General features: G+C 41.7%; 1 protein-coding gene and 1 long non-coding RNA gene across 3 annotated transcripts; one reads left to right on the plus strand and one right to left on the minus strand.

Moving 5' to 3' along the window:
* Positions 1-2,577: 2,577 nt before the first annotated feature.
* LOC138912932 (uncharacterized) lies at positions 2,578-6,391 on the plus strand. Of its 2 annotated transcripts, XR_011418508.1 has the most exons (3): positions 3,572-3,730; positions 4,363-6,016; positions 6,132-6,391. It is a non-coding gene; the product is annotated as an uncharacterized lncRNA (long non-coding RNA). The 2 variants fall into 2 exon arrangements; XR_011418507.1 differs by having other exon boundaries at positions 2,578-3,730; positions 4,363-6,391.
* A 189-nt stretch (positions 6,392-6,580) lies between these two features.
* On the minus strand, positions 6,581-9,565 carry Gpo3 (Glycerophosphate oxidase 3). The gene is made up of 2 exons (XM_017159916.3): positions 8,900-9,565; positions 6,581-8,336 (listed from the first exon to the last, which is right to left on the minus strand). The coding sequence occupies exons 1-2, from the start codon at positions 9,404-9,406 to the stop codon at positions 6,708-6,710; spliced, it is 2,136 nt and encodes a 711-aa protein (XP_017015405.2). The 5' UTR covers positions 9,407-9,565; the 3' UTR covers positions 6,581-6,707.
* Between the last annotated feature and the right edge of the window lie 16,211 nt (positions 9,566-25,776).

Raw genomic sequence — 25,776 nt, forward strand, 5'->3', positions numbered from 1 at the left:
CAAAGTACATTCTCATTCTGTTCTCTTGGGTTCTACGTTTATACTCTTATTTATCCATTATGTGTGTGTTAGCTTACCTAAATCCTTATTTGTATTAAAGTATATATTTTAATGCGCCAAAAAAAAAAAAAAAGACGCAAAAAATGTCCGCCTCGACGTGGGATCGAACACACGTTTCCGAATACAAGCGTAGAAAACAAATAATCCGTTCGCATTAGACCCCTAGGCTACCGATTGAGCCAATTTCCTAAAATGTAAGGCGATTTTTTCTTAGTTTGAAAGAAAAATTTCTGAATAACAGAAAATTTTTCTAAAAGTGGATAACAAGAGGAGTTGATCTAATCAGGGTAAGTTTTTCTTATTATTTAGAAAAATATTTCTGAAAAATAGAAATATTTTCTGAATTTCAAGGCGATTTTCAAAGTATGGCGATTTTCTAAAATTTAGGGCGATTTTTTTTCTGAGTGTACATATTATATATAATGCTCTAAAAACAAAAAATATAAAGCAAAGTATAAAAGGAAAATATAAAAGGTCAGGAAATTAATTATTGAATTCTTCCCATACATTTACTAAGTTTCAAAGTGGGGATATTATCGTTAAAAGAACTACAACACAGAACCAAAATTAACTTTTTTGTTGCATCAGTTATTTTCTTTCCCTAGAAATAATGTTCGTTCTCTCAGAATAAAAACGGAAAAGATTTACTTATTGATATCGATTAAATTTTAAAATCTTTAAAAGCCTGCATCTCTGCATTTTTCTGGCCATATGGCACAATTACATCTAACACGTGCTCACGTGGACTTTGATATATTTTCGGTTGTGTCCAGAAAAGTGTTTGTTTACCTTTGCCATTAAAAGCAATTTCGTAAGTGAAGAAGAATAATTTCGGTTTTTGTTTGCTGCTGCTGTGGCTGTGTTTTCTAAGCCTCGTCTGAAAAGGTTGTTCACATCGACAAGGCCAAAGAGAAAATTGTGCATATTTGAAAAATTTATGAAAACAATTTTCCATTTCAGACCGGCCGCCCGGAAGGGGCGTGTTTTATTTGCATATTTGTTAAATTTATCTTTGGCTAAGCAAACGGAGGAGCAGGCAGGCGCTCAAGGATATTTTGTGACATAATCAAATATGCTTTAAGCCAAAGCCAACAACTCAACCCTTTTGAAGTCGCTGCCAACAGAATGAATGAACTGCAGATAAAAGATGTTGGCCCCTGCCCTGTCATGCTTGTTCAGTTATTTCCACATATATGTATTACCACATATATTTTACAGCCAGAGAAGTTTCTTATTTCCTTCTTATTCTCTCCATTTTATGAGCAAGGAAATGCAAATGCTTACAAGACGTTTAACATGTCACCTGCGGCCAAAAAGACGCTCCGCAAAATGGTAAATGCTAAAATGCTCTCCACACTTATCAGACAGTTGTGCATCTCTGGCCTTCGCCTGTTTCCCCGTTTCCCGCCATCCATTCGGCATATGTATAAAATACACATTTGTTTGCCTTACCATGTTTGTCACTTATCGTTTGGTCCAATGTTTTGCAGCTGAGTGCCATTTCCCCGGCATTTTCCCCATCTCACCGATTTCCACTACATCTGGGGCCAAGATAACTACGTTTGCGTGTCTGCGAAGATATATTATGATTTTATGCATGGTTTGGCCAGGAATTACTATTTTCCCAATGTTGGAAAAATATGAAAAAGTGCCATTTTATTTGGGAAGATGCGAATTGCTTGAGTGCATGTTTGTCCTTCAAAGCTTTACAAAATAATTGAATAGTCTGCCAAAGCTTACATAAAAATAATATATTAATGGCCTGCATTCTTGAAAAAAGAGAATAGCTAATCCTTAATAAAATAATATAAAATATACTTATGTATTAAATCAATGCAGAAATACCACCTAACTTTATTTTAACGCTGTTATGTGTTTTATTATCACTATGACACAACTTTTGCATTTTCCAGGGCTTTTTTCCACAGACATTAAATCTTTTTTGCAGATCTCTTTCCCTACTTTTTTCTCTGTCTTCTGTTCCCCGGTGATTTTCGCTCCCGAAGTACTAAAGCATATTTTATGACACACTATTTTCCTGTTATTTCCGTTTGTCGCCTCGCATTATTTTCAGCATTTTATGGCACTGCTTCCGTCATAGGTTTTTTATGCTCCTTATTTTTGGTTATTTCATCGCTATTTAAGGCGTTATTTCTTGTTTAATTCTGGGTTTTTTTCGCTGTGAAGTTCGCTAAATGTCCTTGACTATACTAGCTGTATATACATAGGACGAAGGGCTGCTTCTCCGCATCGTTGGCAAGAATTCTTATTATTATGAGCTCGCATGTGCATCGCCTGCATTTTTTCCCATTACCTACTTCCTCAGACTGCTGGCCCAAACTTATTAAAATTGTTCGACGCCGCAGTGGATTTGGCTGGGAGGGGAAATGGAGTGGAACAGGCGCTGGCCACCTCGGCGGACCGACCGAATGGGCTTTGCAATTTATGTTTCAAGTTTGAAATTCCCGAAATAGTTTCGCGTGCTGGAAATTGTTAACTCAACTAATCAGCATGAAAATGCGGTCCAAAAGACCGCAGAATGGTTTTTGCTGGAAAGTGTGGCGAAAAGTGAAAGTGTTCTGACTTCTGACCGGTATAATTGTTTTTTTCTAAGGCTCTGAGAAATTTCTCGCGGGACACGAAAGTGTTCCCCTAACTGCACTCAAATGAAGTGCAAAAACGACGTGCAAAACATATGCCAACATAAATTGCAGACATTTGGACTCTAGAGAGGCAATAACCATCGAAAAACCAGAGAAGTTTAATGAACAGAACCTCAGTCTGCACAAAAGAACATCATATATTTAAAAAAATATAATGATGCCATTTTGCATTTATAAAAAATCAGTCTTCAAAAGTATATTTTCCTTTAATTTCAATTTAATTTCCACGCACTTTAAAAATGTGGCCATAAAAAGCTCATTTACGTGGCTAACGAGCAGCGACGGGAAAAATGTGGTGCTTATATAATGCCGCCCAAATGCACACACACACACACTTTTGGCCTCCAATCAGCCAATAAATAAAGCAATATATGAACGATAAGCATATTCAAACAACAAGAAATGCTTTTCAGCCCCAATAACAATAATTCAAAATCACCACGCCTCCGAATTTTCCTCCCTCCAGCAAAACAGGCTAATTTATAAAAACAAACGACAGCAACAGCAGTCTCAAATTTCCAAAGTAACGTTAGAAAGGAATCGAAGAACAAGAAAATCCATAACAACTGCCGAATGTTGCCAAAGAAATATTGAAATGGTATTGTTTTATTTTTCTTGAGAAGTGACGGAAGCCTTAAATGGGAGGAGTAAAATATAACAGTTTGTAAACATATTTGGGTAATTTTAAAATAATATAAAGAGCCGTTACGAAGCTAAAATAATTAATTAATATATATCTACTTTTTGAGGACTCCGCTTTTGGGTATTGCCCACTGTGCATGGGACAACTTTTTGAAAAAACAGGAAATCGAGTAGGCTATGCTTGTCAAAAAATTTTGGTCTTAACTTTTGAGGAGCAATAGATTCAGTTCACTCCAGGATTTCCAAGCGACACAAGCTATCCGAGCATAAAAAATATTTATTAAAATTCTCAACTACTAAGAATTCACCAAAATTGTTGTGCCACATTAAATTTAACAAACCGGTATTGAAAAGTGTTAAAATAGGTAATTAAAGTAACATTTAAACCTACACATAGAAACATTGTGCAATCTAGTAGTCCATGACTGTCAAAATATTATTGTCGTAATCTTATGGCATCGATACTTTCAGTTCACTCTAGGATTTACCAGAGACACAAGCTACCGACCACAAAAAATATTTATTAAAATGATTAGCACCTAGTTTTCTTTAAAATTGCTGTCGTTTATTATTGATATAGGTAAATAAAAAAATATAAATGCAGTATAAAAATTGAATCTAGTAGTCCAAGACTGTCAAAACAGTATTGTCATAATCTTAGAGCAGCAGTACTTTCAGTTCACTTTAGGATTTACCAGAGACGCAAGCTATCGAGCACAAATAATATTTATATTTATCAACTGCCTAGTTTTTCAATTTGTATTCCTCCTTTTTATTTTTATTACAAAACGATATAACCAATTATAAATATAGGTATTTTAAATATAATGTAAAAGACTTGAGATTAAAAAAGGCAATAGTATTCTACAATTCTTTCTGGCAGCAATACTTTTAATTCAATTTAAGATTTCCTGTGTCGCTAGGAAAAAGAAAACTAGGCAATAATATAAATTATTAAATATCCGAGTGAAACCGTATTAAAATATATTTTCAATAGCTAAAGGGATCGACCTGTGGACGGAAGACACCGGCAAAGTTCAGCAGCCCCTATCACTGTCTAGCGGAGTGATGGGGTCAACTGCCTGAAGCAGGAGGATCAGGAGCTGCTCTTCTCGCCCCAAGCATTTGATCGCATTTTCTCTGCTGGATAGTGATGTGGACTAGTTAGATCATGGACCAGAAGGGCACGAATGGCATGAACCGAAAAGCTTACTAACCAGATCCCAGGAGTCAATGATATCTACAAATTAACCTAGAAGATGGGGGATCAGAAGAGCACGAATGGCATACTATTCTGTCAACGTGACCAGATCAAAGGAGTCTATCTAGGAATGGAAGGTAGACGACTCGATGCATACTTTATAACTGAGGCTGGAACTAGGAGGAATGAATATATCCCCGTGACAACAAGAAAATTGGATAACTGGAGCTATACTATACACTTGGCTATGACAATGGAGGAGTCCATCTTGGAATGGAAGGTAGACGACTCGATGCTGGAAAGAATATATCCCCGTGAAAACACGAATATGACAACTGGAGCTATATGGATTTCCGTGGAGTGCACCAGCGAAGTTCATTTCCTCCCTGCCATCGTCTAGCGGGAGAGATGGGATCAACTGCCTGAAGCAGGACAATCAGGAGCTGCTTCTCTCGCCCCAAGCAATTGATCGCATCTTCCCTGCTGGACAGTGAACAGGACTAGGTCACAATGCAGTCTAGAAGATCAGAGATCAGAAGAGCATGATTGGCATGAACGAAGGCCCGAGGATTGGGAGAACTCTTGTCCGGGTTGAAGGCTCACAGACTAGTGTCTGCGTGCTGGGCGTCCATGAAGTCTATCAGAGAACGGCACCGGTGCCTGATTTTGACACTACTAATGTACTCGCCTAAAAAACGGTGCCGGTGCTACTAACACCGCCTACTATGCAGTTGCGGTGTTAAAACACCGCATCTATTGTGAGTGTTACACAGACAACACACAAAAGTATGCCGTGGAAAAGTACACACTCAAAAATGTACAGTGTTGACGAAGATTTTCGACGGGAGCTGCTTAATGAGCTGCACCAATATTACTCCAGTGTATACCCTTTTTGAAGCAAGATGTTCAGGAAACGGAGGAAATAGACAAATACAATAGTCTGGAACCACTTGGAAATTAAGCTCCTCCCTGTTGTCGTCTAGCGGGAGAGATGGGATCAGCTGCCTGAAGCAGGACAATCAGGAGCTGCTTCTCTCGCCCCAAGCAATTGATCGCATCTTCCCTGCTGGAGAGTGACCAGGACTAGGTCACAATGCAGTCTAGAAGATCCGAGATCAGAAGAGCATGAATGGCATGAACGAAGACCCGAGGATTGGGAGAACTTTTGTCCAGCTTGAAGGTTATGACCAGGTTGAAGGGTATGTCCAGCTCCTCACTAGTGGCGAAAAAAGTCTCCGGTCGACATCGGGGACTAGAAGGCATTTGGATTTATAGATAGGCCAAAAAGCGGAAAGCAGAGCTGAGAAAATATAATTTCAAAAATCTTTGAGAAAGGAAGCTAGCCTTGACAAGCCGAAGTTTAATGCTCACTCGATGCAGTTCCAGTTCAAATGAATACTCACCTTCTTTGAGAGATTCAAACGCTTTATCTCGATGAGACCCGTTTCGGGTATATCAGAACCTGCTCCGCTCGGAAGAGTGGGCCGACTACCGCTTCCTGGTGGGGCTAGACTTCTAGCCCCATCAGGAAGCGGCAGTCCGCCCATTTGTGCCGAGCGGAGCAGGTACTGCCCACCGTCCTGCCTTAAGGGAGGAAATACCAATAAAGTAGTCTGGCAAAAGTAAATACCTATAGTTTAATGCTCACTCGATGCAGTTCCAGTTCAAATGCATACTTACCTTGGAGAGCTTCAAACCCTTTACTCGATATTCCCACATTTAAGTGCGTTCTCTTCGGCGATGGCGACACCGGAATGGAAGCCTTTACGGGACCTTACGTGCGACGCGAAATTATTGCATTTAAATAAAGCCACATTTACAATTATTTTACACTCAAATTTTATTCTCCGGGCGGAAGAAGCGTTTAATACCAATATTTATTTAAATATTATTTTTAAATTACTTTAAAAGAAAAAAAATAAATATGACTGCCAAAGGACAGTTCGTCGGGTCTTGGGACTTCAATCAAATGGGTAAAACAATCTTTCATTGTTTTAACAAGTGCAAATATCGCTTTTGAGTGCTCGTATATTTATTTTTTTGGCATTGGAAAGACCCGCACATAACGAATTGTGTTCAGCCTGAAGTGTTAGAAAAGCAAACGAGGCTAAAGTCAAACTAAAACATTATCTGAAAGTATTTCAGCACATGAACTTGTTGCGCCAACTGTTGATGATGAGTTGCCTCTTGCTATCTGACCATCCGGTGGGAATGGACCTCGATTGATCCCGGCGAGCTTCACAGTCCACCACCGATTGGTGGGTTATGCCCGAGGTCAAAGGCCAGAATAGTCGATCGCTAGACACATTTTTCCTCGATCTCTGGGTGGTCAATGGCTTGAAGCTATCCACCCGTGGGTGGTGGTGACCCTTGGAGTAGCTCCTGGCCTCCTTGCGAGCAGCCGCCCGGCAGCAGCAACCCTCCGAGGAGGCCTTCTTCTTCGGCGGACTCTTCCCTGTGCTCTTGGGACGAACTATGGTACCAAGACCCATCTGGCGCACCAGGAACTCCTGGGCCGCCTGCATCTGCTTCTTCTGCTGCCCCTCCTCCCAACCCTTCTCCTCGGCCATCATCTTGAGGATCTTGGGCAGCATGTGCAGCGTTGCGGCCGCATCCACGAAGGCGATGCGCAGACGCCGAGCGACTATGTCCACCAGAGTGCAGGCGTACTCGCTGCGCATCGCATACTGAACCTCGGCCTCGATGTACGGGAAGTTGGGGTGGAGGCGCTTCCTCAGCTCGGGAGGAGCACCGGAGAATAAAGCATGACCATTATACCCATAGGAATCGGATATGTGCTGTGCCACATCCATGGGCACATCGTAGTCCTGCACAAACTCCAGCGGCAGCATGCAGCACCAGGATTCGGCGCCGTCCAGCTTCAAGTCCTCCGTCCAACTGGAGGTCACATGGTCGTCGCACAGGCCGCATGACTTGATGGCCATGTCGACGGCATCGGCGGCCATCACACGATAGCTGCTCCAACGGCCGCCGGCCAAGGTGATCAGGCCTTCCTCGCTGACCTCGATCATGTAGCTGCTGATGGCGGAGCCGCGCTTCTCCTCCTCCTCCTCCGACTTCCCGGTGGGACAACTCACATTGGCCTTGATGCCCGTCCAGGCACTGAGCACGTGACAGCGACCCAGCTCCACACAGGGATCCATCTTGGCCTTGGCCGCCTCCAGCAGGCAGTCCACATCATCCGGATCGGGAGTGGGATGCCCCCGCCCGTACACCTCGTCCAGTTCCACCTCGCGGATGCCCAGAACCGTGTGGTTCTCAAAGGGCAGCATGTATATGGTGAGATCATCTTTTTTGTGCGCCGGACTCAGGAGGCCGTAGTGTCCGGAGCCAAAGTACCGGGGCAGCGAGACCTGGGTGCCCAGCGAGGGCAGGAGGATGGGAGCGGTGCCCTCCTTGTCCATCCGCCTTATATTATCCGTGTTGGCTCCTGTGGCATTGATCACTGCCTTCGCCTGGACGTAGAACTGCTCGCCGGACAACTTGTCCTTGACGCCCACCACCCGGCAGCAGCCCTCCAGGGGCATCAGCTCCACCGCCTCCAGGTGGTTGCCCACATTGGCGCCCAACGCGACGGCCGTCATCACGAGGGCAATGCACATCCGGGCGTCGTCCACCTGGCCATCATAGTAAACGACTCCGCCGCGAAGACCCTTCGTCTTGAGGAGCGGAAACTCGTAGAGGGTGGCCTCCCGGGAGAGAAAGTGCGATCCGCGCACATTCGAAGCGGCAGACATGAAATCATAGACCTGGGAAAGGGTTTTAAGTCAGGGTTCGGAAATTGACACACATGTTAAGAACATGAAAAATTGTATTTTAGAGAGTGTCAAATAGAAAAATGTTTAAATGTGAAAAATAATTGTTAACACACTCAGCTCTTTTGTATTTTTTACACAATGTGTTATTAACATGACGTGTTTTTTACACACTGTGTTTTTAACACAAATTAAAATTACATTTTAGTGACATTAACAAGTCGAAGGGAAAATGAACAACCAATTTATATTATATGTTAGTGTCAACCACTTTAAAGCAAATATATGAATTATTATACTCTAGAAAATCGTGCATTTTTCAGTTCAACATACAATTTTGACACTTTAATGTCAAAAACTCATTGTGTTAAAAGCACGCTGTGTAAAAAACACAAATGACATGTGTGTGTTATTTATGTTTCTAACATATGTAGGATACAATTTCTTACTTTTTTTGAACTTGACACTTTAAAATTTAACATGTTAATAACACACGTTTTTTACAGTGTGTGTTATTTTCCGAACCCTGTTTTAAGTAGCCGAGATCCCAGACCTACCTTCAATCCCAGCCAGGTGCAGGGCATTTGCAGCACGCTGTAGATGGGTATGATCATCGGCTGGATGCGATTCAGGTGCGGCGCGTTCCTCAGCATCGTCACTCGCTCGCTCATCATCTGCAGCATGATGTACAGCTGCTCGATGTCCTTTTCCCGCAGGGCGGTGCCCAGATAGGATCCGCTGCCATCGATCAGTTTACTCGATCGCGAACTGGCGCCACTGGCAAAGTCATCCGCCTCAATCAGGGCGGTCTTGAGACCCCGACAGGCGGCGTCCACTGCGCAGCCGCAGCCCACAGCTCCGCCGCCGATGATCAGTACGTCGAACTCCTCGGCCTTCAGGGCATTCAAGTGCTCCTCGCGCGAGGGCACCACCTTCATTCCACCGCAGCAGTGGTTTCCCCGAACTTTTACCCTGGCCATCGAAATGGCCTGGTTCAGCAGATGGCGTTTGGCCCTGGGAACAACTGCCCTTGGCGCCAGAATGGCACACAACTTGGACATCATCTTTGCGGCTCCTTCAGTTCCAGGCAACACTACACAATTTGGAATTTAAACGGGTCGCGCCTTCGTCCAAAGGCTACCCAAATTTTCTAAAAATAACCAAAGTATCAAAAACAAAACTTTTATTTAATTGCGTGTGGCATTCTCCAACGGCAGACCAAGCAAACCTACTTTGTTAGCCAGGTTTTACATCGTTTTTAAAGGGAAATTTTACCATCTCTTTTAGGAAAAACCAAATTAAATAAAAAATATTATATAATTTCCGAAGAGATTTACAAAATGATTTTCATTTTAAATTCAATTAAATTAAAAAATATATATATTTTATTTTGATAGAAATTTATGTTTTCCCTATTTAAAAACCTCAATCAAGTTTCCCCTAGCTTTCAAATAATCGTGACTAAAAATAGCTACATTTTCTTGATCAAAGAATAAATGTTATATTTATGTTGATTTTCTTTGGCAATCAGGAAGAACCAAACCCGTTTAAAATTCAATAAAAAGTTGAATACATTGTAATTGAGCGACATCCACCTACAACCACACCCACACCCAAAGCCAATTAAAATTAATGAAAATTATAGATATGCGGCTTGTCGCCTCGCCAGTCTCCTGTCTCCTCCACACCTGGGCAAAAGGTGTCGGGCTGTCACAGTTTCTGACAATTTAAACTCGTGACTGGCAGGTGGGCCAGCAGAAGGGGTGGCGAAAGTAAATTACTATGCTTAGCACATTAAGGTTGGAAAATTTAATTACATGCGATGGCGAAATAGGGGAAAATGGGTAAAAACTCGCCGGTACTCGATGGCCAATGCTTACCTGGGGCGGGGATAAAAACATCGCCCACCGACGACGGAATATTAATGCCTGTCCGAGGATGAGGATCCCAGGGGATGGGTTCGTTCAGTTCCAATGGTGTCAACGGAGGCTCAGCGCTCGGTGACATTCCGCAGCCTAATGAGTTTGTTTAAGTAATTTCAATTCATTTGTTAATTTTCAACTATTGTCTCTCTATTGACTTTATTAATGTGCCCGGGGCCTGCCCATCAGCCTGTCATTCCGTCACTCAGAGTCAAAGTGTTTCGGTTTTCGTGTTTTGTGTGTTTATCCAACTGCTTGTCCAAATGTCCTGTGGGAATGCGGTGCTTTTGACTTTTTCGTGCCGACCGTCGGCATTGTCCTTTTGTCATTGGCCCGGTCATTAATACGCAGCTTGGGCATAGATAAATATTCAATTGCTGATTGCCCACATTATTGATATGAAAACGACGCACATTAACTTTCAAAAGTCATCGATCAAAAGTGTTTAAAGCGCTGTTGCTTTTTGCTCTGGTTATTCAGTTCAAATTGAACCAATCACTGATCTTATATTTTGCAATCTATAATTAAAATAAAAAAAGTATAAACTAAATTCCAGACATTTCAAAATAAGATTTGGGTCAACATATTTTGAAGCAGTTTTAATGTATTTCAGAAATTAGTTCAAAATAAAACAACAACAAAGAAGCAATAAAAGTAAAACAATTAAAAATAGCTTCCAAAAAATAATTCACCTGTACATTCATGAAAGCTACTGTTACGGGCAAAAAGAAAATAGGCAAAGCATCAAATATATTTGTCAAAGATCTTAATAATTATTATAATAAATCTATATTTTTACCTGACTGGGTTCTCCACATTATAAATTAATATTAAACCCCATCGCTTTAGTCGTAATCATCTCAATTTAATTAATATTTCAGTATAGAAAATGTCAGCACGACAAGCAACATCGACCAGAGAAATTTGAGTTTTCTGACGTGACGTCACAATAAAGATTTGACACGTTCGTCATATTTCCCACCTAAAATTGTGCTAATCATATTTTGACTATAATCTTCGACTGCCCATCAGCCACTTGAGCCAAATCTTCCGTATCTTGTTAAAAAGTTAAATTTAGTTGACCATATTAGGGTCTTATCCTTCCCCTCGTTAGGGCCACAACGAAAAAGAGCAACAAGAATGGCGCCGGCGGCCTTCTAAACACACATTTCCGGTGTAAGCCACATAACAAACCTGACCTAGTACCCCTTACCCCGCAGCCCACATCACCGCACTTTTCAGCAGGCAACCGCCACGCCCCGGCACTTTGTTACATTTCGTTACCTCGCCAAAGTGCCTCAACACATTCGGCGGGATACGGCGTGGCCTTGTTGCTTCCTGCCACCTGCCCCACCTGCCCCACCTGCTCCACCCCCTGGAAACCACCCCCCTGCTGGCTGCAACTGGCTTTGTTTTCCAGCTCGCTGTTGCTGGCATGTGGCTCACCTTTTTTGGACCCCCCGCCCATCCAGCAGTTGGTCTACGGGCATTATTGCAGCTATAAAGTCAGTGCCTTGAACTTTTCCTCTGGCTGTTTTTGTTTTGTCCCTTGTTCTTTTGGTCCGGCTGCTTTTTTCAGGATTTCTCCTTTTTTCCTAGAGCTCTCTTTTTGTCGCCTTATTGCCATTGAAGTTTGTTTTTTATGGCCTGGCCGAGCTTGACAATAAGCACGGCGGCGGCAAAACTTTTCCACTTCTCATTTATTATTACGCTCGTCGGTTGCTGTTATTGTTGTTGTTCTCGTTGTTGTTGTCCTGACAACCGAGCGACACAAATTGTCGTTTGTCCATGTTGCCTTCCTTCGACAGCAACAAAAGCTTAGGAAAACCCAGGAAAAACAAGTGAAAAATTCAAAAAAATCGCAAAAAAATTTAAAAAGCAGCTGGCAAAATGCTAAAATTAAAATAATTCCAAATAAACGATTTGTTGCGCTTCGGCTGGCAATCAGCGAGGTGTTAAGTGGCCCAAATTGTCTGGCAACTTGGAACTTTCATCTTGCTCACCAGACTTTGATTCTGTTTTTGGGCGCTTTATTGGCAAAAGTTTTGATTTATTTGGATCAAGGGAAATAAATGGCTTAATTTAAAATTTTAAACTTCAGTGTATACCGTTGGCTTTAATAAAATAATTTAATTTGTATTTTTCAATATGCAAGAAAAAATTCAAAAAATTCCAAAAGTTATAGTTAATGGAATGACAAGTTTATTATTATTTTATTTTAAGATTACGTATATATTTTTCTGTATTAAAGCTATATCTTTGTAAAATAAAATACAACTTTTGAGGGATTTTCGTTATATTGACACAAATGAGAGTTTTACTGACTTCGGAATGCTCCACCAAATTGTCAACAATTGAGCCAAATTTAGCAGTCGTATTAATGTGTATTGTGGCATAATTGAGTTGCACACGCACATTGAAGGGAGGATGGGGCAGTCGGAAGTGGGGCAAGGACCTGCCGGGCCAGGACAAAGGGTCAGGAAATGCTCAGCCAGTCTTCGCCAGATCCACGAGCAGTTGGCCCGAGCATAAAGGCGCTAATTTGTAGCAATTAGTTTGGCACTCGGCCATGGCAACAACAGCAAAGGGAAATGGAGAATTGCCAGTGGTAACTGGCGAATGGTTTCGGCCGGAGGACATACTATAAACATGCACACACAGGACGAAGGACCCAGGACATATCGCTGGACACTGGACTGAACTCGGCATATGGCACGGACCGAGGACTTTCGAAAGGACAATTGATAACAATTGAACAAACGTCACGCGGGCAGCCACGCATTTAAAGCGAGTAAAAATGACACATTTTTAACGGCCTGACATCAATTAAATTTATACCTTTTCTGCCACCCAGAGCCAAACACGCAGTGTCTGCCACATGAGAATTTTATATTTGTATAGCTGCCTCTTTATTCCTCTGTAGGCAAAAGACAGCATATATGTACAATCTACATACATAATTTATTTAATCTGACGTACTTAATTGCGAAATACAATTTAAGTATCCTTTTGTTCGAGTGAGTTTAAATTTTTAGTGATGAGGAAGGCAAAATGTTTTTTTTTGCACTTTAAGTTCTTAGTGATAGTTGGAAAGAAAAAAAATAAACCCCCTTTTTTTTTGCTGTTTATTTAAAAATAATATCCATTTTTAATCGGTTTATCATGCACGTTGATAATTGTGGATACATTTTCTTAAATCCTTTATATTAAAGCGGTTTAAAGTTAAGTCTTAACACAGCCCCATTTGAGATATGAGCTCTTCAACTATTTAAAAAAATGCCCCAATAATTCTACACATGTTTTTCTATGTTAAGGTATCCCCGGGTCGTTTCCATCCCTATTCTATTATCCATAGCTATCCTTTGGCTTGCCCCCATATCTTAACAATTGTTGTCCTCCTTGTTGTAGGCAACACTATTTGTGTCATGCAACAATGTAATTGCCACTGTCGTTGTCATTTCCGCTGGACACACGTTCCGAAGACATAAAAAAAGGTCGGGCCAGAGAAAAAAAAGGGGGAAAAACATTAAAGATATGGCGAGGAAGGGGCCGCTGGGACACCGCCCTTGACAGGGGGCGAGAAAGTGGGGCGTGGTCGCCGTGCGGCGGAAGGAAGTGAGTTGTAGGTCGGCCATTGTGCAGTTTTGCGGTGAGCAAGTCGCATTGTGGCGCCCTTTGGCCGTCGGAGGGGCAAGGTAAATGTCCTGGCCAATTGTCAGAGGCGCGGGCCATGTTAAGTTGAAAATAATAGACGTGGACATGGCTGTCATGCTGTCAGTCCGAGACGACGTTACCCGGACACTAATCGATGTGGACAAATTGCAAAGGTTGCCGGCCAACCCGCCGCCCACCGCCCCCTGAAATCGACGGCACACATCTTACCTTTACATTTACCTTGGCCCGCCTGGAAATTAATGGCTCAATGAGGCAGGGCATTAGCTGCTGGCTTGTTTGCCCCCAGGAGGCATTTTTAATTGCTGCCTGGATGGCCATTCTGTGGTCGCTCCATTTATTTGCAGCTTGAACTCCTGCGGTTGACCTTCTCTTTCCCCACCGATTATCCACTCCAATACCTCGTCCCTGCGATTCCCTCGCTTGCTTTTTAGTTATGCTACAGTAAACTTGCGGTTGCCCAGAGCATCGCACTCGCATACCACATACCATACCCTATACCACACCCTATACCACCCCTATACCACCCTCTATACCACCCTCTAGCCGCATCCCATGCATGCTAAATAGCCCCGGGGTGCGGTTTATTTAAATACGTTAGCAGTGAATGAAATCAAGCGACGGTTTGTGGATGGGGTGATAGTTTTGTCGCAACTAGTTATTATCTCTGTTAATGAGATAAACAAAAGAGCGTAATATAGCCATCAGCAAAAGCACTTGAGATAAAGATAATAAGCTAATTGAAGTGATATTTACAATGTTAAATTAAGCAATATTAACATCAAAATATTAACAATCGAAATTATCCTCTCTTTCAGGTAATTCCTTCCAATCATACGAAATTAATTAAGGCTGCCCGTCAGTAAGTTGTCCCATCTTCCTATTAACTAAAACATTCTCACCTCCGACTGCTATTAAATTCCTGAATGCACCGCTTTGTTCCATAGGCAAAAGTTTCTATTTCAATTTGACCTTTCAGCTCGAAGCAGTGAAATGCAGTGGCCATCAACAGCTAGCCAACACCTCCACTTTTCGAATCCCTGCTCCTGCCACTGATACTCGCCGCATTCGACACTTTATCACCTGGTTGGACACTGGCATTCAATGGCTCGTGTTTTTCCACACGGCCATAACATTTAATGGGGCTCCGCTTAACGCTTGTAAACACGTCGGGGCAATCAGAGTCCGTAGTTTGAGCCACGCCCCCACATCGAATATATTTGAGTGTGTGTTTGTGTGTGGGCAGAAAAAGGTGTCGGTGGAACTTTGGCTTTCTTTTCACAAATTATGCCCATCGGGCATGCTAATTTCACTTTGCCATTTGGCTCTTCTTTCCTCCCTCTAAAAAGTCTAGAATTACCGCTAATAGCTGGCTGCTAAAATCAAATGCAGCAGCCCATTCATTATCGTTAATTGCGGTAACCAGTTGGCGCCCGTATTATTACAAATTAACAAATCACTTAGTCGCTGGAGGCAAACACAAGTTCCGGGCGAAACTCAAGTTCCTTAAAAACAACAAAATTAATTAACCAACTTCTTCAACTTTAACAATTTGGGGAAAAGAATCTGGAGCGCACTTAATTTGAATTAAGACCAAAAATTATAAAAGAAAGAGAGTCTAAAGGATGATCGACTAAAGTTCTACTCTGTATTACACAGTTTTGGCCATCAATATATTCGATACTATCGGAAATTATGGGAAAATCTATTTAAATTTTACCGCGATTAAAGTAAAACACAGTTTTATATTTGATATCAAATTTTAAAAAATTACAAATTAATTTTCCCAAAGTATACCAAAAGTTAAATGTTAAATTAAATTATTTAGCTGAGCAATATTATCGATATTTTAAATGACCAAGTAAATAGAAAACTATAACATTTTCCCATTATTTTTGCCGTTAAATATTAATAATCGCAAGCCGTTCCCGAATCCCTTCATTGCCCTTTATGGCCAAAGGATAAGGGATAAGGGTCCATAGAAATCGGCCAAGTTGCCATTAGGCTTTAACGCTTCGCTTAACTCGTTATTGGAGCTGATGATGTTCATTCGCACAAAAGTTTTCAGCTGGCGGCAGTTCTCGTTCCGAAAGCAATTATCCTCGGGGAAGTGTGTTCGACTTAATTGATTTTCTTGCCGGCAGTCGCTACAGTTTTAAAAGGATTTTAATAAGCGCATTGGGAATGTCTGTGTGGGAGTGGCCTACGAGTATATCCTTTTGTCCGAGGGTCCGCCTTTTGTGCTACATTCTCGCTATCCTTTCGCATGAAAAGTTCAGCGCGCATTTAGATAACAACATTTCGTCGGCTTTTTCACACTTTGCCTCCTTTCGGGGCTAAGTAAATTTTCGGAGCCGGACGTGCCGAGGTCCTCGGGCCATAGACCCTCTGAAGGTTGAGGATTTCGTAGGTTGAAGTTCAAGTGGGTCTGGGTCTCGGTGTGTGTTTGTGTATGTCTCTGGTTATTTGACCGGAAGTTAAGCGGACTTTTTCTGGCCGACTCGCTCTCTAAGCAGCCGCTTAAACCTAAGCCGATTCGGGTTAAGTGCTTTGTGTGCGCCAGCTTGTACTTTAAATACAATTTGAAAATTGTGTTTATTTAATTGCCCGGAAAGCCTTCAGTTACGGTTCCTTGCTGTTGGTAACGCTTTAATTTTCGCACCTGATTGAGTTCTACGACATTGAGTCTTTCAATTTTGGTTTGCATACGCCACAAAGCACGATATTAAATTTATGCGATTATAGCGGAATTTAAGCCATTAAGAGGAGGATCCAGAAGGGTTATTATTAAACATCGGATTTTATGCTAAAACGTATTCTAAACATTGTAATATTATTTAAAATCTAAAGTAAAGCTTTAAAAAATGTAGATTTTAGAAAATAATTTAATATATTTGAAGATAAAATATAATATAATAATATAGTAAATTATATTCCATTTTAACAAATTAAATAATGTTTGCTATAGCTTCAGAAAATTATTCTAAATTAAAGAGCCTGCTTAGATTTTTCCTCATACCTTTCAATGACCTTTTTATTTCCTGAAGAGTGCTAGCATAGAACTAAGTATATCTCCCGACCTTCCTATGAAAAAGTGCGCTTCTCGAGGGGTAGAGTTTCATGAGTTTTCACCAGCTTTGCGAGTAGCATTTCCATTCATTTGCCCTTCCACAAGGCGCACATTTTGTGCAGCCTTCTTCAATGCGTCTCTCTGTTCTAACTACTAGATGTAGGTATCTCCCTTCGGCGCCTTGCCTGTATGTTAATTTCGCAGGGATCTATGGCTAGGACGCTGCCTCTCATGTTTTTTGATGATGAAGAGGTTTCTGGCATGGAGCCAAAATCAACGGCACCCACAAAAAAACAACTCCGAAATTACGGGAATTTTTTTCTCCCCCAGACGCATGCTGCATTTGAGGATTGGAGGCTGGAGCAAGGGCTTCAACCGGGCGAATGCGATGGAGATGGCCGAAACGCAATAACAATAACGACCACATGTACGCCTCCGAATGCCCAAACTCTTCACTTCCCACTCCGCCGCTTTCCCGCTTTATTTTCTATTTTCCCGCTCGGTTTGATGAACTTGCCAGCGCGGAGAAGAAGGGGAAAATGGAGTTGCCTTCGGTTCGGCAATTGCCGCTGCCTGGCTTCGATTGTTTTTGTGGATGATTTTGATGATGTAGGTGGAGATGGAACTGGAGGATGATGATGTGGTAGACATGGATGATGTTGTGCCAGCTTTTTTTTCGGGGAAGCCCACACCGTCGTGATTTCGTTAATAGAAAATGTAATTGCTGTTATTGATATTTTTACAGACTCGGGGAATGGATGTGATTTTGAATGAGATTGATAGATACTGATGACTTAACTGCTTTACCAAGAACATAAAAGGAAGTAATAATAAAGTCTTTGAGCTTTTGAATTCCTTTAGATTGGGAATCCTTTTGGGACAAGTTACAATTTAGGTAACATTCTTAGGTAAACTGTCTTACCCTTAAGGCACTTAAATTTGCTTTCTGACTTTTAAACTTGCCAGCATTCAGGCCAATTGAAGGTGAAGTGTGTCGGTAGCCAATAAACACCTGGGAGACCAACAGGCGACAAGGATTCCTGGCCTTGCGGTTAACCACAGGAGCCAGTGAATTCCGGGCACAAACCAACAGTCGGACACTGCCTGCAATTTGCATGCGCACACCCACAGACGAATGCCAATGGAGCGCAAACGTTTCCTTTTTCTTGTGCTTGTCAATCAGTTCATCGACTGCCAGACTTCCATGACATTTTGATTGACTAGACAGGCAAAAAAAAAAAAACGAGGAGAGAAAAAGCAGAGTCAAGTGATGGGTGGCCCACAATTGAGCTTCAGGTGCACCGAGTTTAATGGAGAAATAGAAATCGCTAAGCGTTTTGGACGGTTGGCTAATTACGTTAATACACTTGAAGAGCAAAAGTCAAAGCGAAGCTCTAGCTCATCAATAATTACAAAGGAAGTGGAGAAGCCAAGCGGTGGAAAGTGGAAAACGAAATCGAACTGGGACTTTCCGACACGAAAGCCAGCTGAGTTGTTGTCGAGCATTCAGTTTGGCAAAGTCAAATGTTGGCTATGGCTACACAATCGCTGCAAGAGTCGACCATAAACACATCAATCTTAATTAGAATCCGACAACGAAGTGCCTTGGCACAAATCGAGAGTGAAGTTTCCAGGCTTCCGATTCGATTGGCCGAGAATTCTTTTTGCCCAGGAATCCCATTTCTCCGCCACCTGCAAACTAATTGCAAGTGATGTTTTGTTTGGTTCGCCCTTCGAAGTGCGTAAGTAATGCTGTTGCATTTAAAGTGAGCGTCAGAACAATTAGGTAATTGTACGAAATTAAGTGATCAATTAATGGCATGAGTTACTTAGTCGTATTCCTTTTTGGATGACTAGATAGAAGTACATATTTTCGAATTGAAAATCCTTGGCAATCTGTTTGTGAAATAGAAAAGGGCAGTCAGAAGTTGCAGATACAGATGCTGGTAATAACCGAGTGGAGATACCGAAAAATAGTTTCAGGGTTAGTTCGCCTGCTTGCAGCACAGATGTCCGGAGTTCGGGTTGAGCCTGGCCAGATGGCAGGACTTTTAGCACTCCGGGGATAAAGTTTCATTAGAAGCAGCCAGCAACACGGAGCGGCGGAGAGTAAAGTGAAGCTTCGCAAAGACTGAAACAGACGACGGCAGACCGACACCCCAGCTATTATGCCTTGCAGATGTATGGCGCACTTCACTGCAAATAGCACTTGAGCTTATGACACTGCCACCAGACCAGTTCCAGTTCCCCCCGGTCCCCCTCAAACCCATGCACCCCCTGACCCCAAGTCAACCCCTGCTGCATTCGCCGCCACTCCACTCCACTTCAAGTGCATGTGAAACCGCAGTTGAAAGGCATTTATTGTACTTGTCATTGTTGTTGGGCTTGGAGCTGCAAGCTCAGACTGTGGTTAGTCGGCAGCCCTGGTGTTCGCCCAGCCACCCACTGCCTGGCATTGGGCTTACAAAAATACCGGGCTCACTCTCATGAATGCCAATGCATGCAGGCCTCATAAAAAGACGGTGGGCGTGCAGTGGAGATGACTGCGTGAGTAGAAAAGTCACGAAAAGGGTGATTAAAGTCACGAAAAGGGGAAGTGGAGCTCCGGAATTTTAGCAAATTTAATTTATATATGATAAAAATAATTTAAATGGTAAGTGCCAGGCATAGCATCTAATATTAAATAATTAATATTTAAAAAGGATTAAGGATTCAGTTTAATTCTCATTTTTCTAAAGGTCAGACTTGTAATCTTATTTGGTAATTCATTCTTTGAAATAATCGCTAATCGTCACTTTATGTTAAATAAATTAATCCCTTACTAAAGTATCGCAATTCTCTTTCTAAGAAAACTGTCATAATTAAGCCTCTAATTTCACGCGCTCAGTTCCAATACTACTGCGTCTTTTTGTGGGCTAGGCATTTGCTAAACGACCCTAGTTAACCTCCAGGCCAAATAATTTGCATCAAGCACTTGCACCAGCACCATTGCAGAAACTTTGGCAAAGAAGCCATGCTGGGAATCTGGTTGTGCCCTCCGGGATAATATGTTTCACTCCCTTTGCTCGGCCTCCTCGGCTGCCCCGCTGCTTGGAAGCTTGCTTATTTTAGTTATGGCATTTGGAGCATTTTTGCCAAGTTTACAAGATTATGCGCTTAGTGGCTGCCCCAGAATGTTCGAGCACCTCGAACTTCCATTCGGGCGTGTTGAAAACTTTCTCTGCGAGGTGCAAACGAATATGGTCTCGCACTTTGCCTGGGGTGTAATTAAATTGCAAGCCTCTTTTTAACGAGTGTGTGCTGAGCATAAGAGTTTAATCTGTCCATAACTGGAGCTCCAATTGCTTGGCTTAAGAATCGCTATTTAATTGGGTGAAATATTTGACCCAAGACCCGCATTTCCTAACTTCTGACAACTTGACTTCCTTAAACAGTCAAAAATGTTAAGACAAACGCAGCCTGCATCCATCAATGGTATGTAGCGAACTACGTTTCGAGAGCTGGTGTAATTTGTAGCCTACGTTGAGCACGCGCTGGTTCCGGCATGAGTTACCAGTAGAGGGGGGTCGGGGATAGGTTTTAAAAACGCTGCTACTTGCTCTATAGACGAACAACAAAATCTTATTACTTCACGTGCTAAAGGGTACGAGGATCTCCGCAGGACTAATGGACCGGACTATTGACTAGCAAAGGACAGACAAGGACGAACAAGGATGTAGTGCCTTTATGTCAGCGGTTGTTCAAGCTGACTTGCCCTCCCTACCATGATCACCATCGACCAGATATATATATGGCGATCCCTAAAAGGCGACTACACTTTACATGACATATAACATTCGACGACGCATGGCTTCCCTATTGACTCTACTCAACTTTAGATAACATTATAAATTTTATTTTTAAACATAGAATAATCCTATTAACTGACAAAAATTAATTCTAAACAAGAGCATTAGGATCCTAAGAAGTGATTAACATAAAGATTGAAATTAAAAATGCGAATTTAATGACTAAAAATTAACTTTAGCGATCGCTGAATATTTCTGAGTTCATGTATATAAATGTACAAATGTAGAGAGCGGGTAGAATGGGTAGAATGTAAGTATGTTAAATTATGCCATTATATGTGAGACTTAAAATTTTATTTTATTGAGCAGGGAGTTGGGTAGGGTTTTATGGGAGAAAATTTACGAAATTGGATGTAGTTTTTTTCTCAGTATAGCATTTTAAAGATTTAAATTTTCATATTTGTTTTTTTGTTTTTTTGTTTGATGACTTTAATTCACTCAGACTGCTTGAGTCGGCTTTATTTATTGTTAAATTTTTTTTTTTTTTTTTTTAAGGTAGTTGAAATTCTGTAAGAGTAAGACGTTGCAATTAACTCACTTTGTTTTTCCCTCGATGAAGCGCTTCTCGACGGGCCTGTGGAAGAGAATATCAACTACTTAAGAGAGCTAAGTTGCTCTCGCTCGCCTTGCTCACGCAATCTAAAGCGGTACGGTACTCTCAAAATTTACTTTAACTGATCTTTAGTGGTTAAAACATGGGAGAGGGAAGGGAAACGACAACGGGAAGAAGGGACTGTTCTGCTCTAATGCATAATTTTCATGTTATTGACCTTCTCTCTTCATTTAAATTATACTCTTAAACTACTTAACCTAAATTTCAGCTGTTATCTGCTCCTAGCGGCGTAAACTGCCGCGTAAAATTCGTTACTTTAAGTTCTAAATGTATTTAGAATTGCTTTCGTATTTCCAAGGATGGTTAATTCAAAATTTCATTTCTTTCTGGGCTTTATTTCCCTACGGCATATGGACTGTATGGCCGGTAAATGGTCCCTAGCCTAAATTTTGTTGGCTAGTGGGCTATTCTACAACATATAAACGTAGATGTAGAAAGTATCAAAAATATGTAGATAATATATATAAATCAAATTCTCGGCGCTTTGCTTGCTGCTGAGGGATCTCGGATTCTGCTGCTGCTGCTGGTGCTGATTGATCGGTTGATGGATATATAACTTCACTCCTGTGTGCCCTTTTGTTCTCCAGACGCCTCTTACGCCCAAGCCTGGCTTTTGGCGGACCGGGGTTATGTAATTAGGTGCCACCTAAAAACATTACGGCGTTCAAACACCACTTTATCAACTTCTCGCACTCAAAAAACTTACCCACTAGGGGTTGGCACTTTAGCACTTGTGTTTTTTTGGTTTTTAAGCCACTTGTAACGGCGATTGCCGGGAATTTTGGAAATTTTGGATTTCCTTTAATTTGTGTAACTTTGATCTTTGCACTTGCAACTAACTTCTTCTTCGATCCACTGGTAATTTTGGTGTGACTCCAAACGAAATTGACTTCGGGTCGGGACCCTGAGTCCGACCTGTAGCTCAAGCCTACTCACCAGTTTGGTGAAGTTTTGGGAGTTCTGGCTCAAGAGACTATATTTTCTACTAAACCATGTAGACCAAACTCTGTTGCCTACTTTTGGGCCGAAAGCAATCTTAGCCAAAAGACAAGCAATCCTACAGGTAGCCGAACATAAACAATTTATAGGATTTATTAAATTGGCCAAGAGGCTGCCATTGTTTGGCAACAAAGAGCCTCGGGTGACTGACGAACAAGGCAAACAAACAACAAACATTTCGCACACGGCCAAGGAAATCTTTTCTTCCTTCTTTCCACTCTCGCTTTTCCGGATGGGCCGCACGGCAAACACTTGGGGAAATTTATGACAATGAGCCAACAACTGTGAGTGGTCATAATATAAATAACAAGTAGGGCAGTCTGCAAAGGGGCGTTCCCGGTGGGCGTGGCCCGTGCGTAACTGGTAACTGACCGTGGCAAAGTGTTGTTGTTTTATGGGGGTTGGGTGCGGAGTGGGAAAGCGTTCGCTTAAGCGATTCAACGGCCCATTGTGCTTGATTGAAGAGGGAATCCCGGGCCGAGAGAGATGCTGAGAGATGGCTAAAGGGATTTCCCACTGCCCTGTGTGCGAGTGAGTGTGTGTGTGTGTGTGCGGCACATGAGCCTGCAATTGGGAAATTATGCCCCCAGGACGCACAGAGCAAAGTGAAAAGACGACTGCTTGACTTTTTGGCCTTTGCCACCTCAGTCAGTCGGAAAGTGGGTTGGTTTCCCTGTACATCCACTTCCCAGATTGGAGTCAAGTTGGCCGCATTCATTTTTTATGCCTGCTGTTGCTGCCGGGCACTTCGGCGACAGCCTGTTGAAATTTAAGACAATTTAAGTTAAACGGTTTGAACCGAAAGAAATTTGCCTTTCCTCCCCCAAAATACTTGGTAATTTGATACTTTTCCGAAGGCTTGCAAAAATCGTACATAAAATGTTTAGATTTATTATTGATATCCTAAAAAAAACGTAAGCTACTGGCTGGTTTTTAAATAATTCAATTCTTTATTTAGTAAGGTACTGCTTTGCTCTGAGCTGATTCTAATAAATTGTAGGTAAACTGTTTACTTGTAAACATTTGCTTTAAAGCACTCTGGGTAAATACAAGTACAACCCTTTCCCTTTCATTGTTGATTTTTAATTACTTAGCCTGCTCTACGTGGAATCCCTCAAAGACATTTAAAAACAGATGTCGCCAAAATGACAGGAAAAAACAAAGGCAAGGGACGCAATTTACATTCAACGAAGGCAACTGGCCGCAAAATAAAAAGCCAAAGAGTTTGCCACAAAGTTACTGAATAATTCAACGAATGTCCTGCCAACATTTTAATTTAAGTTTGCGCTTCGACGGACCGCAAGATAAGGAATTGCCGAAGAAACTGCGCGGGGAGCTGGTGGTATTTATTTACACTTTGCTGGCCGCCAAATGACGGCCACAAAAATTAATAGAAAAGTTTCCCCAAAGACACTCGGCAAACAGCAATGAAGACGCGAGGCGGAAAGAACAAATTATGCAGCAATTTCATTTTGATATTTTTGTCAACACAGGATGAAAGGATGTTAATGTAAATGACTGCCCCCAAAAGAAGCCCGCAAAAAGGGGGAAAAGAAAAACTTTTAATAATGTCTCCGAAAGGAGCGTTCTTTTTTCCTTTGTTTTAGGCCGGACTCCGGCGAAAAAAGCGAGTGGCCGCAAACTCTTGTTCACACTTCATTTATAATTCTGGTACCGCACGGCCTGGGCCTTTGTTGTGAGCCAGCCCCTAATTATTATTTCCATGAATTCGAGCGGAGATGAGAGTAAATTATGTTTACGATTGCATACCGGGTCCGTCGGTCCTGACTTGTTCACATTTATGCAGTGCCATTCGCTTTTATTTTGTCGAAGAAGTTTTTCTGTCTGGTTCCTTGGTCGTATTTGGCTTTATGGCCCACTAAAGACAGTTAAGGTGGAACTTTTCTTAAATCTGGTATTGTGATTTCAAGGTTAGGCTTTAAGTATAAATGCCATTTTGTTGTGTTTATTAATAATTATCAAAATGTGGAATAAATTTTTCAAATCGGATTATTCATTAAAAAGTTATGAGAAAAAGCAAAAGCAAAATTAAAAGCAAATTCAAAGAATTCTACAAATGTTTATAAATAAAATCGGTTTATACTATTATAATTTCTTTAAAAAGGACCAACATACAACAATTTATACACAACCATTTTAACACAATTTAATTCAATCGACTGTGGCAATGTGAAATGACCTACAAAGTCAAAGTCTATTTAATTACAAATCAAAGCAATGCATTCAACCGCTCCAGCGATATGAATAAATTTGAATATTTATCTCATTACATTGAATCAGCCCAATTTACACCTATTCCAAACGAATTCGTGGCCCAACCCAAACCACACACACAATGCCATTTTCCCCGCAATCCCAAATCCAAGGCATATGTTAACTGTCTGTACGTGCCAGACTGAAAATGGCTGTGTCTTAGTTCCATTTTCCATTTTCCACTCCCCAGCCCCCTAACCCCTTTTTCCTACCCCTCGTGACCACTCTGAATGTCTGACTGTCGACATATCTTAATTCCCATAACCAGGAGAAAGGCTGCATGAATTTCAAATTCAATTTGGCGCATTTTACATAATTTATTAAACAAAAGGCTCAACAACAACAAAGCGACAGGCGTAAGAGCAGCTGAACGTTTTATTGCATGAGCGACGGCTAACAAGGCACTTGTGTGTGTGTGTGGGCAGGGGGTTTCTATATGGCTGCACTAATATGTGTGACTGGGGGCAATCGTGGCTTTTTCCATAAATAATTTAGGTGTGAAGATTAAATCGTTGCGATATGGTTGAAATTGTTGACAACTTAATTTGTAAAGTGGTTTCTGCGGCCGGAAACGCTCAGTTTGCCCGGAAATGCTCCTCGCCTAGAAGTATGCAACAAAAATGATCGGCACTTGAGTCGAACAAACCGCGCCACACCATCCGGAAGACAACACGGCGCATACGTAATCTACGCCGGGCGAAAAGAACGAAAGGCCAATTGAATTATTGAAAAATTAACCAGCTCGCAATAAAAGGGGTAAAAAGGCATGAAGTGCATTTCTCGGCGCGTGAGTGTGTGAAATATTGCCTGAATAATGCAGAACACACTCAGGAGTTGAGTTCACTGCTGTTCGCAGCCGACTGTCGATTGCTGCTGCACTTGACACAACTCCACTTCGGTCTCTCTCCTCAGCTCCGCCGTCTGTCTGCAGTTTAATTGCCGTCATCTGTTTGTTAATTGCTACATAATTGTTTGAAATAAATTCACTTACGACTCGTTTCGCTCTGTTGTCCCGCTTCCATCTTTCGCAGGCAAG

Source organism: Drosophila takahashii, chromosome 2L, assembly GCF_030179915.1.
Source record: "Drosophila takahashii strain IR98-3 E-12201 chromosome 2L, DtakHiC1v2, whole genome shotgun sequence".
NCBI lineage: Eukaryota > Metazoa > Arthropoda > Insecta > Diptera > Drosophilidae > Drosophila > Drosophila takahashii.

What these genes read in the sequence shown, in the direction of transcription:
- Gpo3 (XM_017159916.3), bottom strand. Translation starts at nt 9,406, where the DNA reads ATGATGTCCAAGTTGTGTGCCATTCTGGCGCCAAGGGCAGTTGTTCCC. An exon ending in GCACCTGGCTGGGATTGAAG is followed by an intron (nt 8,337 to 8,899) that starts GTAGGTCTGGGA and finishes ACCCTTTCCCAG; the next exon opens with GTCTATGATTTCATGTCTGC.